General features: G+C 40.8%; 1 protein-coding gene across 10 annotated transcripts in view; it reads left to right on the top strand.

Annotated features, from left to right (window-relative positions):
• RBMS3 (RNA binding motif single stranded interacting protein 3) overlaps positions 1-15,134 on the top strand; it is a 719,476-nt gene that overhangs the window by 546,726 nt on the left and 157,616 nt on the right. For all 10 annotated transcript variants that reach the window (XM_054189953.1, XM_054189954.1, XM_054189952.1 and 7 more), the window contains one exon: positions 13,589-13,746. In XM_054189953.1, coding sequence (XP_054045928.1) covers positions 13,589-13,746 — 158 coding nt within the window. The remainder of the gene's footprint in view (positions 1-13,588; positions 13,747-15,134) is intronic.

Raw genomic sequence — 15,134 nt, 5'->3', positions numbered from 1 at the left:
AGAGGGAAGTTCCTTTTTCTCCCCACAGTAGTATGGCTCCTCAGGGCTCAACAAAAATCGCTTTATAGCTCTGTCTTGATCCTTAGTAGGTGGATAGAACTGACCACGTTGCCCACCTTGCTATACCTATTCTGATTTCAGAGTGGTTTTCTGCTTCCTTCTGCAGAAAATTGTTGGCTTTTTCTTTTCTTTGTGAATATGCAACTGGAAATATTCATTGGCTTGGAACGCTTGAGTCAGCATTCGTTGCTCAGAAAACTGCACTCTTCTAGCTGATATGAAAAGCGGAAGGAACTAATGAAAGGTTTGTAGGAAAACTCTCACGAAGAACTCATGCTTTCCTTGCTTTTGGGAAGTAAGAGAGTTCATAGACTCCTTTCTGGTTCGCTGCCCCACATCTTGCGCAGAGGTTATGTTCTTTGTAGATAGAAAAGCACAATAGAATTCCCTCTCCTCTCTGCTTTCATCAACTGGCAGGAGAACTGTTTCTCTTCCTGCTCACTCTATCCTTGATTTTGCAGAGCTGTAGGAGTGTCTACTACTCTCCCTTGGCTTTCCCCAGATCTCTAGCTAATGCATTGTGCCACTTAGATCCCCATTTTCTGCCTACACAAAGCATAATATATCCTTAAATAATGCTTTCTTCTCCAGTGATGGGGTTTTTGTGTCAGGGAAGGGAAGCTTTGATGCTTTGCTCATCTCCCTCTCCCAAGAAGGTTATGAGGAATGACCCCTCTTCCCTGTGTTGTCCATCTGGAGACTGAGTGGTGTCTCCTCTTCTGCTTGTCCAGTGGCCACCATGAGTTATTGATCTGTCTCATGTCATTGCTGTGCTTTTCTTGTTCATTAGTTGCAGCCCCTGTTGCTCCCCTGGAACAGCCTCAAGTTAGCTGACGACAGAGCAGGGACAGAGGTGGTCCCACACCTCCCAGTTTCCCCTACAGCCTACCTGCTCTCTAGGCTCTGCTTTTCAACATTGTCTGCAGCTGTGGGGCAGTGGATTTCTCTGGTGGCAAAACCATAGTGGGACAGTACCAGCACTGCTGGGACTACAGCCTGGACAGCATGGGACCATGGTTGCTTGATTTTGCAAAGAGGCAGAGGTTAAGCCCCATCATTAACCCTTTTTCTTTGCTTTCCTGCAGTTGGCTCCTACTCTTAACTTCTCTTACCAGGGCAACCTCATCAAATGTAGCAAGAGTTGCTCTGATGGGCACTGAGGAGAGCACAGACAACTCAGCTACTTCTCTGCAAGGGGATTCAGCAGTGGTAATCGCAGCAATTCAACCTGCTTTTTTTTTTTTTTCTATTTTAATACCTTCTTTTTTTAAATAAAGTTTCTTCATTTACTAGTAATATTTCCTTGTTTTCATCTCTGAGGGTGGAAATGGAGTGTTTCAGAGCCTTTTTGAGGCTTCCTGACTCAGCACCGGGAATTCCACACACAGGGGAAATGTGGTATTGCTGTGTCTGTCGTGCTTCTGAGTGATAACCATCACTTGTCGCATTTGAAATATGACTTGGTTGCCTTTTTATATCTGATGCATTTAAGAAAAGTATAAGTATTTCTGCAGTGTATGTTTTGTGAGTTGTGCCTGATCTTAAATGGGAACGGTATTTTTGTCTGTGTTAAAAACAGATTTCTCAAAATAAAACTGTCAAGGCTGTGTTTTATGGTCGATTTTGTTTTCCTTAAGCAGTATCTATGTAGATTTTTTCTTAAGTTTCTGTAGTAGTTAAAAGAATCCAGACTCCCTGAAAATTGATGCATCCTCAAGGACTAGTAGGTTTCCATTTCTGGCATGTGCATCAAGATGAATAACTGTTCTCTAGCTGTTTGTATGGACTCAGGCTAAGTAGACCTCAACCTTTATCCCAACAGGAATTCCCAGACAAGAAAATTCTGACTTCATTTATGGTTTATAGGAAGTAACGTAAAACATGACAAAAGAAAGCATTCGGTTTTCTTCACAAGCAATCACATGGGATCTGTGTGCTGCTTGAATTCGCCTTTGTGTCAATAGGTCAAATATTAAAAGGCATTATACTGTCCCAAAAAGTCCTCTTAAAGCTTCTAATGCTTTCCCAGTGCTGATAATTTACTACCGTTAATAGCTACGGTCTTTTTCCAGTGCAAGTGTAGACAGTTAAATGCTAAGGCTTTCAACTTTACATGAAGAAATCTGAGTTTCCTGACAGTCCCAACATAGAGAAGCTTCTGGAGAGAAACACATTAAGTTCCTATTGATCTACAGATAGATGCAATATTGATGATAATAATTTAACCCCGTGTGCATATGTAGCATTTCAAATCTGTTGTCTTCATTTTGCTGGCAGCTTTGAAAGGAAATATTAAAGGCAAACAATAAATGCATGAAAATCATCTGAAGAGATGCATACACTTGTGTTTTTTGCATCTTTATTAATCCGAATATAGTTTTCAAACTATTTTCCAAGCACAGATCCTGATACTGCCAAGTCAGACCAATGAAAACTTTGCTGTAGAATTCAATTAGAGAAGGATCAGGCCATGACAGAGCAAACGCTCTGTCCCTAGGGAGAACAGCTGCTAGAAATAGTGGACAGAAAGTCCTAAAGCCACTCTGGCCGAGTATGGGTTACGTGTGCATGAAAACTTCTGTAACTTGTGCCTCTGCTGCTTCATTGTGACATCCTATGGCCACTGGAAGATCAGACAGCAATGCCCTACCCTTTGCCACACTCCTGTCATTTAGAAAGTCTGATTGCTTCCTTTTCTGAGCTTGAGGAGCAACATGCAACCTCTGCTCTAACACCCGGCACAGTCTCCAAGTCTCCACAAATTACACAGGAGGGGTTTATCCACAGACTGACCTGACTACTTACATCTACAGTTTGCAGAACACAATTTTGTCCTCTACAATGCCAGGTTCTATCGGTGGTATTATTGTATCCCGAGATAGATTAGGAAAAAAACCATTTATTTACACTACCATTTGTAATCCTTTTGGTCCAGTGTTGCTGTCAAGAGAACAGAAAATAGCACAGCCCAATCGGCTCCAGGTGTCACCATGGCTTGAGAGTTGCTGCCTTGACAAGTGTAGGCTAAAAAAGTGACCTCTTCTAGAAAATTTGTAATAATGTTAATCATAGAATCAATCACAGAATCAGGTTGGAAGGGACCTCAAGGATCATCTGATCCAACCTTTCTTGGCAAAAGCACCGTCTAGGTAAGATGGCCCAGCACCCTGTCCAGCCGAATCTTAAAAGTGTCCAATGATGGGGAATCCATCACTTCCCTGGGGAGATTATTCTAATGGCTGATTGTTCTTATTATGAAAAATTTTCCTATTGTGTCCAATTGGAATCTCCCCAGGAGCAACTCGTACTCATTACCCCTCATCTTTTCCATGTGAGTCCTTGTAATAATTTACTCTAGAATCTCAGTTGTTTTCTACACACATCCTGCTTTTCAGGATTTGTTATCATAATTTTCCAGATTTCAATTTATGCAAAGAAATACTGTAGAATTCCTGAAACAGTTTTATCTTGTTTGAGTTCCATATTGTAACTCCTTGTGTTTATTTCTGGTGTTTGGGAGTACTATGATTTTAAGTAGAGCAAAAATCATTGTAATTTTCTTTATAGATATTATTACAGTTGAACTTTTTGGTACTGAAAATTTTACTTATTAAAAAAAATTGCATTTCAACTACTTAGTGTCACTGGCACTGCAGGTCTTTTTTAAGAACTGAAGTAGTGCTACTAAACACTTACTATTTGCGTGTTTCATGTTCTTCAAAATGAGAAATAATCCCAAGAATCCATGATAGTGGGATGTGTTTTGTGCATATTTCTAAGATCGTTTTCTAAGAGCACTTTAAGTTAAGCTGTTAATTTAATTTTATTGATTTAGTGCATATGGCATTTTAGCTCTAATTAGTTTTCTTTCCTCCATAATTGATAATAGAGGGTTTATACTGTGGCCTGATTTCATGCTATGTCCTCTGTAAAGCAAATAATCTCTTTCGTGACCTCTCCTTTCTCTGTTTGTTTAAGTATATACATGCACACGTACAAATGCACCCTTTCTGTGGGATAGTGTAATGTGAAACACAATTCAGTGAGAATGGGAATAGCGGGAGTTAAATTGCAAGATTCGTTGACTCTGTGCAAAGGCAAAGGACTTGACTCCTGTCTAAATATCGGTAATACAGTCCTGGAAAATATACCTCAATCAGCATGTCATTAACCCAGTATAGTATAAAGCAAATAAACATACTCAATGCAATATTGTCTAACCTGCAATAGGACACTGCGTCTTAACTTCACTAAGACATAGTTAGTGGCAAATCGAAATAAATAGTTAAGGTGTTCAACTTAGATTGCAACTCGTCTGGCAAATCAGCCTTTTGCTTCCAGAGGTCATCAGTGAGTTTCTAATTTAGGGTTAATGGGTAGGAGATTATGTAGCATTTTCAGAAATTGTTATAGACAGGCTTCAGGTAATCTGAGGTGATTAATTGATTCTTACTTAACAGCAATATAAATAACAAAGTGATCATGAAAACTGTATAGAAGAGAATATGAAGGCAGCTGATCACCTTCAAAGCTAGAGTGACACAAAGATTTTTGCAGAGGTTGAGCTGCCTTTTTGGCTCCAGTGTAAGCTGTAAACTGTGGAAATTTGTTTCTAGGAAAACTAAGAAGTAAGGAGTTCTAAAAATCTCACCTCATAATGGCAGAAGTATGAAAAATAGGTTTTTATATCAGTCTGTGATAGTTCTGGTTAGATCATATTTTGTGGAAATAAAAGGAAGTACCACGTATCTTATACAATGTTCTAAAGGCAGCGACCATAGCAACTCAAGTCCATATTTGCCACACAAGATGAAGGGCAAATCAAATCACCATTGGCAGATGAAATGTGTGATGGAAGGTTCTGCAGCAGCTCTGTGCTGGACAGACCAATAACAATTCGGTTCCAGCAATATTTAGCTTTAGCAAATGCTGTGCTGTCCATGAACAAACTTAATTAAAAGAAAGCTGAGTCCAGCTTACACAGCGTGGCACAGCACTCTGATAGTTTGCACAGTGAGAAGAAATCCTGAGCATATATAAACTGTGGATCTTTTTAAAGTTCATGGTTTTAATTAAAACAGTACTTATAAATAATACTTCGCTACGGAGCTGATACACGTATTTGTGACAAATAGTTTTCTACAGTACTCTTGTTCTTTTCCTCTTCATAGGTCATGGTTTTTAGGAATTTGTTTGTTTGCATTTTTTTGACAAAATTTGGTAGTGCAAATTTTAACCTATGTTAAGCCTTATTTAAGAAGTAACTGTGAATAGCGTTTCAGTGATGGCACAGTGGTTGCCCAAGTCCCATCTCTCTTTTCGGATCAGATGATCCCAGGCAAAGGGTTCCTAATGGCAGGAGTTCTTTTCTTGGGTCATTATAAAGCTCAGAAGTGCTTGAAATTACTTATGCAAGTCACAATAAAATGCTTTTGAAGATCATTGAGAAAATGCTTTTCTTCAAAATAGTACTTGTGTTTTCTATGTTCTTGTGCAGAACCTTTCTGTCTTTTCAGAAAGTGTCCTTGTCATTGTTAACAGGCTTTTGACATGACTTGTTGACAATCAAGCTTATACAGAAAATGCATGCTGCAGTTACAGTTTTAGATATATTTATAACATTTGATGGATTGGGCTTGATTATTGCTGTAAAATAGTTGCATAATTATGCTGAGGCTGAATGACCCGCAGTGCTGTGGAAAACCCATGTTGCAAATAGATTTTGAACCGTAGCAGTGTAAAAGTCAGGTAGGGTTGGGTAAGGCAGAAAATTATATATATAATAATAATATATATTATTAAAAATAATTTAGGAAACATAGTCAGCACTCAGTCTAAAATGGCACAGTGACTACTGTGAAGTAGATTATCAGGATGGAAGAGAGATTTAACATCTCAGGATGTTAAATCTTGACTTATTGGAGCCTTTGGAAGGCCATCAAATAGATTGTAGGCCATCAAATAGACACATAGATTCTTTTGAACCTACCTAAGACAAAATAAGCTTCTTTGAATGCCCCAGTGTCCTCTGCTCTGCAGTACTTTCCCTGCAAAACCTTCAGTGTGTAGACACAGTCTTGGTTGAGGAGATAGCTAGTGTTTCTGGCAGTGCCTGCTGCAAAGAGCTTTGGAAGGACTCTTGACAAGGCGGGTAGCATCGCTTTTACCAGTTTCCTTCCCCTGTATCTGTCGGATTATTGGTACTTAGTGCACTAATAAAATCCATGTAAATTTAGGCTTTCTGTACAGTCTTGTAAGCCTTTTGGTGTGCTGCTCAACAAGAGAGTGAGACCAGCCAGGGATCAATAGTTAACTGGCCATTGATTTAGCTGTCTACACTGTTAAAAATGTGCCCACACCGAGGGAAACACATAAGCCAGTAAAAAGTCAAAGGGAACCCTGGCAGCTGCACTTGATTCATTCTGTTCACCTCGTGTTACAGCAGTGATGGCTCAAAATATGTCGTTAGCAATTCTGAAAGGCTATATGGTCAGGACCATTGCTATAGTAAGTGTTTCATGTGGGTTTGTTAGTTTGTTTCTTCCTTCTTTTTAAGGAAGAAACCATAATGTGAAAAATATTTGAAAACAGTGCTACTATCACTTAATTAAAATCAGTGTATCTTCATTGATTTGCAGGCACCGTGGGGACGTATGCGGGCAAGATCCCAGTCCCCAACCAGTGCACAAACCCCCTCCTTCTCGCCCCTGTTGAGAAGGAGCAAAAGGGTTTCCTGCCGTCGCTTCTCTGATACCAGGAGGTGATGGAGTTGGGGGTGACTTACCTCTAACTTTCACACCACCAGCCCGTATTCATCCTATCTGTGCTAAGTTAAGAGCATCCTGCCATGCTTGGATAGGTCAGTGAAGAGAGAACCTATCCAAATGTTACTTGCAGACATTAGGTATCAGATCTGAAGTTGAACACCTGAATTATAAATTCAGTAGCTTACTCTGTCTGAAAACCAGGCATGTTTTACATATGTGGAAAAACATGCCACATTAATGTGAAAAAGCAGCAGGAATAAATAGAGAAAAAATAGAAAACTGAGGGGAAAAAATCTTCTAATTCAGATTTTTGGTGTGTAAATCCAATCAAATGCATATCAACTTTCAAATGTATGTCTATTTCAGATGTCCTGGAAAGTTGTCATGATCTGCAGTACTAAAAAAGTAAATATTAAATAATAAAACAACAAGAAGAGATATTGAATGCGAATCTACTGAGAGAAAGTATTACATGCTTCCTCTAAATTTCATTTAAGCTCAGTGGCTTGTACAGAATCCAGTTTAGAAGTAATCTAATAAACTGAAGATGAGACTGACGCTACCATACAACTACAGTTTTCAAAATACTGAGCAAACACTGGAAAATTTATGAAATGACATATAAATGTTTCCATATAAATGATCTGGTTTCATATAAATGGTTCCACATAAATGGCTTTTTCCATAAAAAGTATAACTATTTTTATGTTGAGGGCAGACAGAAGTTCAACCTAGATCTTTAAACGAGAGAAGTTGCTACATACATAGCCTGAAGGTCCAGGCAGTGGCCATTAGGCAGAGATGAACTAGTTTGGGGAAAATAAGAATTGAGGGTGATTTGAACCTGGGTCTAAAATGTTCAGAAAGACAGGACCATGCTTCTAAAGGTGAGCTGTAATGTTGACCTGTGTCAATGTTAACATGATGAAGTCTCAATTTATTAAAGACAAGAAAAGGATATGATATATTAATACAAATATTGATTATATCTTTAAAAAGAGGAGTTCAAAATCTTTTATTGATCCACATACAAAGTTATATTCCCAGGATAAGTTTGGAAGACAGAAAAATGATTTGTTTGAGCTAATAATCAGCGCTAAGCTTCCTACAGCAAGCTGCTCCAAGGAGAAATAATTTAGGTTGAATAAAAAGAATTGGTACGTAGGGTTCCCAAATAAACCAAACACACTCGAATTGCAGCCCTACTGAGATTACAGGAGGTTTGAGTTCCTTTTGGGAAAAAATAACATAGCCAACAACTGCCCGCCCCTCCCTAAACATGTGTCTTTAAAGAATGCATTACTAAATGTACTACGTAAAGAGGCTCAGCCTCATCTCGCACCAGCAGGAATTTTTTCTTTCAGCTTTCATGCGTTGCTTCCAAAGATTATCTCAAGATGGGAGGGAAAATCCCATCTGAGCATTGTCCTTTCTTTTAAGAGTGGCTGGGAGGGTCCAGCAAAGCAAACAGCAAACTTTGAGTCGCAGCACGCCCTCCGCTGGGTTTTATCCGTTTCAAATGCTGTTGGTGTAGTGCGTTTCAAATCCTCTGCATTATAAACTACTTCTGCCTCCTTGGCACAGGCCTTGGGAGCTGAGTGACTGGCCCAGTTCTTGCTAAAAGGCAGCGACTGAATTTCTGGCTGTTTCCCCAGTACAACTGCTCCTGACTGCTGAACTCCAGGGCCTTGCAGCAGGACGCCTGCCGCTGAATGCTGGAAATGCTCTGAGCTAATCGAAAACTTGGGCTTGACCTACTGTCAGTTTGCAATATTCACAATTTTAAACCTTCCGAGCTGTGGTTTTGGCCAGGTCGGGAGTGTCCGTCGTGTACATCTTCCAGCCAGAATGGCCCAACTACAACGTATGCATGCAGATAGTGCTCCTGGAGCCCACAGGCCAGAGCAACTGAGGTATTTGGGCTACAACGGTGGTGAAGCAGGCTGGGCTGGGAGCAAAGCGAGTTGCAAAAAGCCCTGCACTTATCTGGAGAGGAGCTTCAACTGGCTCAATTTCTTTTTTCTGTTGTTGGCCCATTGTGTGGCACTCGGTGTACCACACCAGGACCCCAGGATGTGCTCGGTCTCGGGTGTGAGGCTGCATCAGTATTTCAGAGGGTTGGGGATGACTGGATGGGTTCACCCCTGTTCCTCTAGGGCTGCGGAGCAAGTGCAAGCCGTACTTGGAAAATGTGATCCTCCTTGGACTGTCAAATGGGGGGGTCTTGGGTAAAATGAGCTTCAGCGAGGACAGCCAGGACCAGGCTTTTGACTTGTGCCATGAGACTGCGCTTGCAAGTTTGCATGCCTTGAGCATGATGCTTTTGCAGCTGGCACACACAGCAGGCTCCACAGCTGCCTTCCCTTCGAGAAGCAGCAACTTGGCCTGGTCTTGTACCCATTAATTAGCCGCGTTTGGCACACGGGGTCTGGGAAAGGTATAGGAGCCATGCCGCCGCACTGCAGCTAGCCCCCCCGGCAGCCCCCTCCTCCTCCAAGCCCCCAGCCCTGGTTCTTCTGGGAGGGCCCTTCGCACATGTGGGGGATTAAACCTGAGGGGCAGCTCTGCTTTGGGAATACCTGTGGTAACAGGTGTGTGTCATTCCGCTGCGGGGTGGGATGAGCCTGGTGGCTCTGGTGTGGTCTGGAGGGGATGGAGAGTGGGACAGGGACCGCAAAGGGGACAGGGGGTGGTGAGGGCTCTTCTTGGCTGGTGGTCCTGCTGCGGTGGCCCAAAGTCAGCAGCTGCAGGGTGTCCGAGGCACGGTGCTGTTGGAGGTGTTTGTGGGGAATGTGTGGCTTTCTGCCACCCCACCCCTTCTGTACCTGTCCAAAATATTGGGGGGGGGGTTAAATATGAAAACACAGTTCTGAAGTGACCATGAGTATCACACGAATGACCTTCAGCTCCCTCACTCGTGACTGGTCAGTCGGTCCAGTTTGGGACCGGACACAATAATAAATGGGATTTTAGCATCCCAAGGTGGGAAGTAGCATTTTTTTTAATGCCTAGTGAGAAGCCATAGAAAGAATTAAATGAGCCAGAGGGAGCCTGGGCCATGCTGTGTGGATCCAGATGCCACTGTCGCCACCAGTCCTGCAACCTTGGGATGTGATCCTTCACTGATGGCAGAAACCTGACTGTCAACTAGTTAGGATTATGAAAGGCTAGTAGTCTGCAGGGTGCTTGGACTTATGATTCTGGTTAGGCTCATCTTGTCAACGAATAGGCACATTTTGAACAATGGGAAGCCTGCCTTTCACGCCAAAAAGCTCGGCAGTTACACTGGGCCAGGGAAGGGAGTATGTCACGCAGGATCGTGGGGAATCTGGGATGAAAAGGCTCGGGCAAAATGAGGAGCGTGTGTCAGCACCTCCACATTGCAGATGGGATCTCTGCACAGCTGAAAAAGATCATGAGGAGCCCCGTTGCTAGAGGCTGGGAGGGGGAACCGAGCCTGAGAAACGGGGGCGTGTGGGGGTAAGTGGCTGTGGGGTCTGGCTGCGCCGTGGCAGGGCGGGCTGGCTGGCTGGCTCTGCATTGCTCCTGTAAAGTCTGCTTGGCTCCAGGCTTCCTCGCTGGGAAGGCATTTCATCTTGTTTCAGTTTGTGGTGTGAGATACGGCTTCTGTGGGGTGATATTTCTCTGTAAAGGAAAGGGGTATTTCTCTAAATGTTATATTTGTATAGTGAGGAAAAATAACGTGGAATTTTTTTCCTTTCTTAGAAAACGCTGTTGCGTTGTGGAGGTGGCGTGAGTGGCCTCATCTGTCTCTCTCTGCTTGTAGCTCTTGTTCATCTTGTTGATAAAAGATAGGCTTGGTAAATCCTTGTGAGAGAGTGACTATGGCCTGCTACTCTTTCATTCATCCTCAGAGTGTAACTAAACTTTCCACGGATATTTAAAACAACGGCATTTAATCTCTAATGCAGTTAAAAGGCTTATGTGTTCCTACTCCAGAAGTGAGACACATTGGCGGCGGTTCTTATTTATTTTATTTGTTTGCCCCAGCTTGAAAACTGACTAGTCAAAGGAAAAGTTCTCATTTTAATATTCTGCGGGACTGAATTGCTTCAGTGAAAGCAAAGGCTGTTGTGCAGTTACTGATGCATAACTCTGCTTTTTGCATATTAGTCCGTCCTTTGGCTATGGGAATCTCATCTGCATAAGACTGTTGGGTTTTTTTTCTAAATATTGATAAGGAATGTCAGTCCCTAAACACCGATTGGTTGATTAATCAAAGTCCTTAACTAATCAATGGGTAGAGGTTTGCATAACGGTGTGTTTATTTCTGAAAAACTGTGCCTATTGGAATTGCAAACCTTTCTGCTTTGATTTGCTTCTATAATGCCTCTGCTTTAACTGCTTCCATTGCTCACATTTTCAAAGTACTTAGTAACAACGAAGATGCTTCTTAATGTTGTATATCTTTCCTTTTTTTCTGTGGCCTGTGTGCGGGAAAAGGAAAGTAACAAGCAATAAAACTTAAATAGTTTGCACACAGAAAAGGGGAAAAATGTGTGAAAAAACAAAGGAGAAATAAAGCGTTTTGGGTTTTTGTTTGCTTTTCCAAAAGCTTAAAGTGTGATCTGAAGCTCATATTCCTCTCTTTTCTTGCCTACCTTCCCTCCAGGACTGTTTGCATTATTTTCCTCACATTGTCGATACTCTAACAGTTCTGACCCCTCACTCATATCTTTTTGTTATTGGAGAGGAACTAGCTTTCAGATCTTTATGAATGTAAATTGAAGTGAGAGAAAAGAAGATGACTGCAGGGAAAGATGACTGGAAAGGGAAAGAATGTTTTTCCAGATTTGGGGTTTGTAACTTCAGTTTGATTTGCAGTAAGTTCGCTGTTCGTGTGGGTGTGTGGTTTTCCTTTCGTTTGCCCCTTCCTATAAGGCATGGTAATAACTGGGTATATTTTTATGGAGAGCAGCTTGAAAAAGCCTACTTTGTTCTTTTATTTCTGTTTTGTAAAATAGTGGGGAATTCAACCTGCATGGTAATGTGCTGTTTTGTGGGGTAATGGGTCTGGAGATGCAAAGCGAGAATGCAATGGGCATTAAGCGGTATGTCCAAAGGCAAGTGTTCACAGCTCTTAGGTCAGAATCCAAATTACGCAGTAAAAAAGTATTACACGCCTCCTGATTTTGGACCCTTTGGGGTATCCATTCGAAGCTTTTCTCCTCATCCAAAAGGGCTAAAATTTCCCTTCAGCCTGGGGTAAGGCAAGCTGAAAACTTTCTTTGACTTCTGATTCTGGTATTTAGCTAAGCTAGACTTTGTTTAGTCATTCTTGTCCCTGCAAAGATGGGGTGTGTGAATCACAGCTTGAAATGATTCCTGCTTCCATTTTCAAGGCCTTGAATGTGCAAGGCAGTGATGAAGCAGACATCTTGGGTCTGTCCTGTCTTCATACATCTTCTAGAAATAGGACGTGTGATTCTTTGTGTTTAACAAGACACATCTGCACTGATTTTAATGGAGTGTAATTTGAAACGAGTTTAGTTAAACCAGGGCAGATGGCTGCAGGACTGTGTGTAATTTCGTCAGAGTGTAAGGTTGTGGTGCTGCTGCAAAATTATTAATTTGGTTTTAGGACACCTCTTAGCAAAAAAAGATAATACTGTTGTCATATAAATCTCAGTGTTGAACAAGTACAAATTAATTCTGCCCATTAAAATGTGTAATGAAAAAGAATCCAAAAATCTGTCTCAGAAGACTTTGTCAGCTAAGGTATTGTCTGGCTTATTGCACAGTGTAAAGATTGTATCTTATACTTTTGGTTATTAAGCATTAGCTAAAATTCTGTTGTCATGCCTGATCCGAATCGGGCTTGTAAGGACAGGTGATCAGATATTATATAAAGCTTGTATCAATGAAAATGGAACCAGAGCCAAATTTGCAGGGACTTAAGTAATCAAAACCTGGTTGTCTGTAGACAAGGTTTTTATTTACTGCTTTAATACGCTTATTTTACATATGGCATCTATGCCTCTTTAATGTTTCTTTGCAGTAGTTTGGCAAGCAAGAATAGAAGTTGGAATGGTTGCCAAAATTGAAAGTTTAGCCTAAAAATCCACAATAGAACAAGAAAGGTGTCTTCAAATGTGTTTTCTTAATTGTTCATACTACAGACTTTATTTTATACGATATTTTAATTCAGCCTGAGAATAAACATGTGACCTATCTCACGGGGACCTTAGATTGAACTGCAGAATTCCCTCCCACCCAGTTAGCTCTTGTTGTACATTATCAACCAAGACCTTTCGGGGGGGGGGGGGAGGAAAAGATACCTTGGAAAGTGTTCCGTGCTTTGAACCAACCTTGCTCATGATGAACAGGTTGAGTGGGAAGTCTGCAGGCTGGAAAGCACATCTGCTTAAAACATGTGTTGAGTTTTCTTTCTTTATTTATGTTAACAGTGAGCACATTTGTGGAAATCATGTTTTCTTCACAATCTGCTTGCTAAATTAGGACACAAACCCGAGAACGCTTGTGCATGAGAGTAATTTTCTATAAATGAGTAGTGTCCCCGAGTTCAGTAAGAGCAGTCACGCACAGAATTAAGCACATGCATGAGAGTTTGCAGAAATCTGGCAACTATGTTGTTGTCATGAGCAAATTGCCCGGCTTTGCTTGTAATACAGCTATAAATTCTTGGCTTGGTCCTATTTTGAGTAGCCCTCATTGTGTGAGCCATAAGCTATTCTATTGTGCTAAGCCTTACTGAGGATATTTCTCTTATTTTGTCATAGCAACAAGAGCAAGATCCCACAAATCTATACATCTCAAATTTACCCGTTTCCATGGATGAGCAGGAACTGGAGAATATGCTGAAACCCTTTGGACATGTCATTTCCACCAGAATATTAAGAGATGCTAATGGAGTCAGCAGAGGAGTCGGCTTTGCCAGGTGAAACCTTTACTCTTTTTTGATTAATGCACATTTTTTTGGCCTTGATCCTTTGCAAATGCTGTCTATTCCGCAACTCTGAAGCCTCATAGCTATGGAAAATGCAGAGCTATACCTTTATCCGATTGTGCGTATGTTCTTTCCAACAAGCTGAAGAATACCAATGCAGAAGGATGTTCATTTCATTGCTCTAAAAAATAGTTCATTGTATGTATGTATATGTAAACAAAAATCACTAGGAATAGTGAGCTATCCATGCAGTATAAAGTTTGGATAATAATGAATGTCCTACATCCAAAAGCACACACTTAGTGAAATAACTGTATAAATGTTTAGCAAAGATTTTGCAAGAGGAAAAAGTAAATTTAGCAGTTGGAAGAGCAAAGGGGAGGAACTATAACTGAAGAAACGTGGCTTCCTTGAAAGCTGCAGGGAACTCAAGCCTGTGAGAAGAGCGTAAGAAGTAAGATTTGCATATAACAAGCCCTGTTGAAGTAGTCAGATATTTTAGACAGAATGGGCAACATATTATTACCACGTAGTTCATTGTCAGTACAGATAGACAAGATTCCGTGTTTACTCTCAGGGAATATTTACATAGATTCTCTTCAGCTTGAAACATTCTTAAATCAAATAGTTTTCTTTTGAAAAGCGAAGGAATAGAGGGCTATATATAGATAGGTATTGAAAAGGCAAATAAGAAGAGAAATTTGCAATTGTGCCGTATATCAGTCTTCTGCTTCAAAAGAAAGGGAAAGAAAAATCTCAAATCATTGTTACTACAGAATATTCATAACATTGTGCTTTGCAGAGGAGGTAAAATGACTTAATCTCCTTGCGAATTTCTTTGAAATACACCATATCTTGGTATATCATGGCACTTCTGTTAGTGTCATAACACCACTGAGCGAAATGCGGTACTGTATGATAAAAAGGTAGCTTGCAAGATAAGTGACATTGTAGTGTTACCTTTGTCCTTGATGTGAAAGATCATCATGCACGAAGAATGTTAAGATAATACTGTCTGAATTCAAACAGAAAAAGGCAAGACATTTATGCTGAAAGATGACACACTTCCTTACGCATTCTTGCAGATAATAACATGAATTTTTCTAGCTCACTAAATATAGATTAGTGTAACTCACGGATAAATGCGCATTTTTTAAAAAAAGTCTTTGTTTGTAGAAATGTATTTAATTATGTAACATATTTCAAGAAACCTTTAGTGATCTAACATGAAGGTTGTATAATTCACCATGCAACCAACAGAGGGGTAAAACCTTTTCTCCACCAAAGCGGAGCACATCTCCCATTGACTTGAATGAGGCCAGAGTTAATCCAGAGGTTTAGAACCATAGTTGAATGCTGACTCTTGTCTTTGCGGAATT

The sequence above is a fragment of the Rissa tridactyla genome, chromosome 2, assembly GCF_028500815.1.
Source record: "Rissa tridactyla isolate bRisTri1 chromosome 2, bRisTri1.patW.cur.20221130, whole genome shotgun sequence".
NCBI classification, from domain to species: domain Eukaryota; kingdom Metazoa; phylum Chordata; class Aves; order Charadriiformes; family Laridae; genus Rissa; species Rissa tridactyla.
The sequence above is the reverse complement of the archived record's forward strand: the minus strand, read 5'-3'. Positions and strand labels throughout refer to the sequence as shown.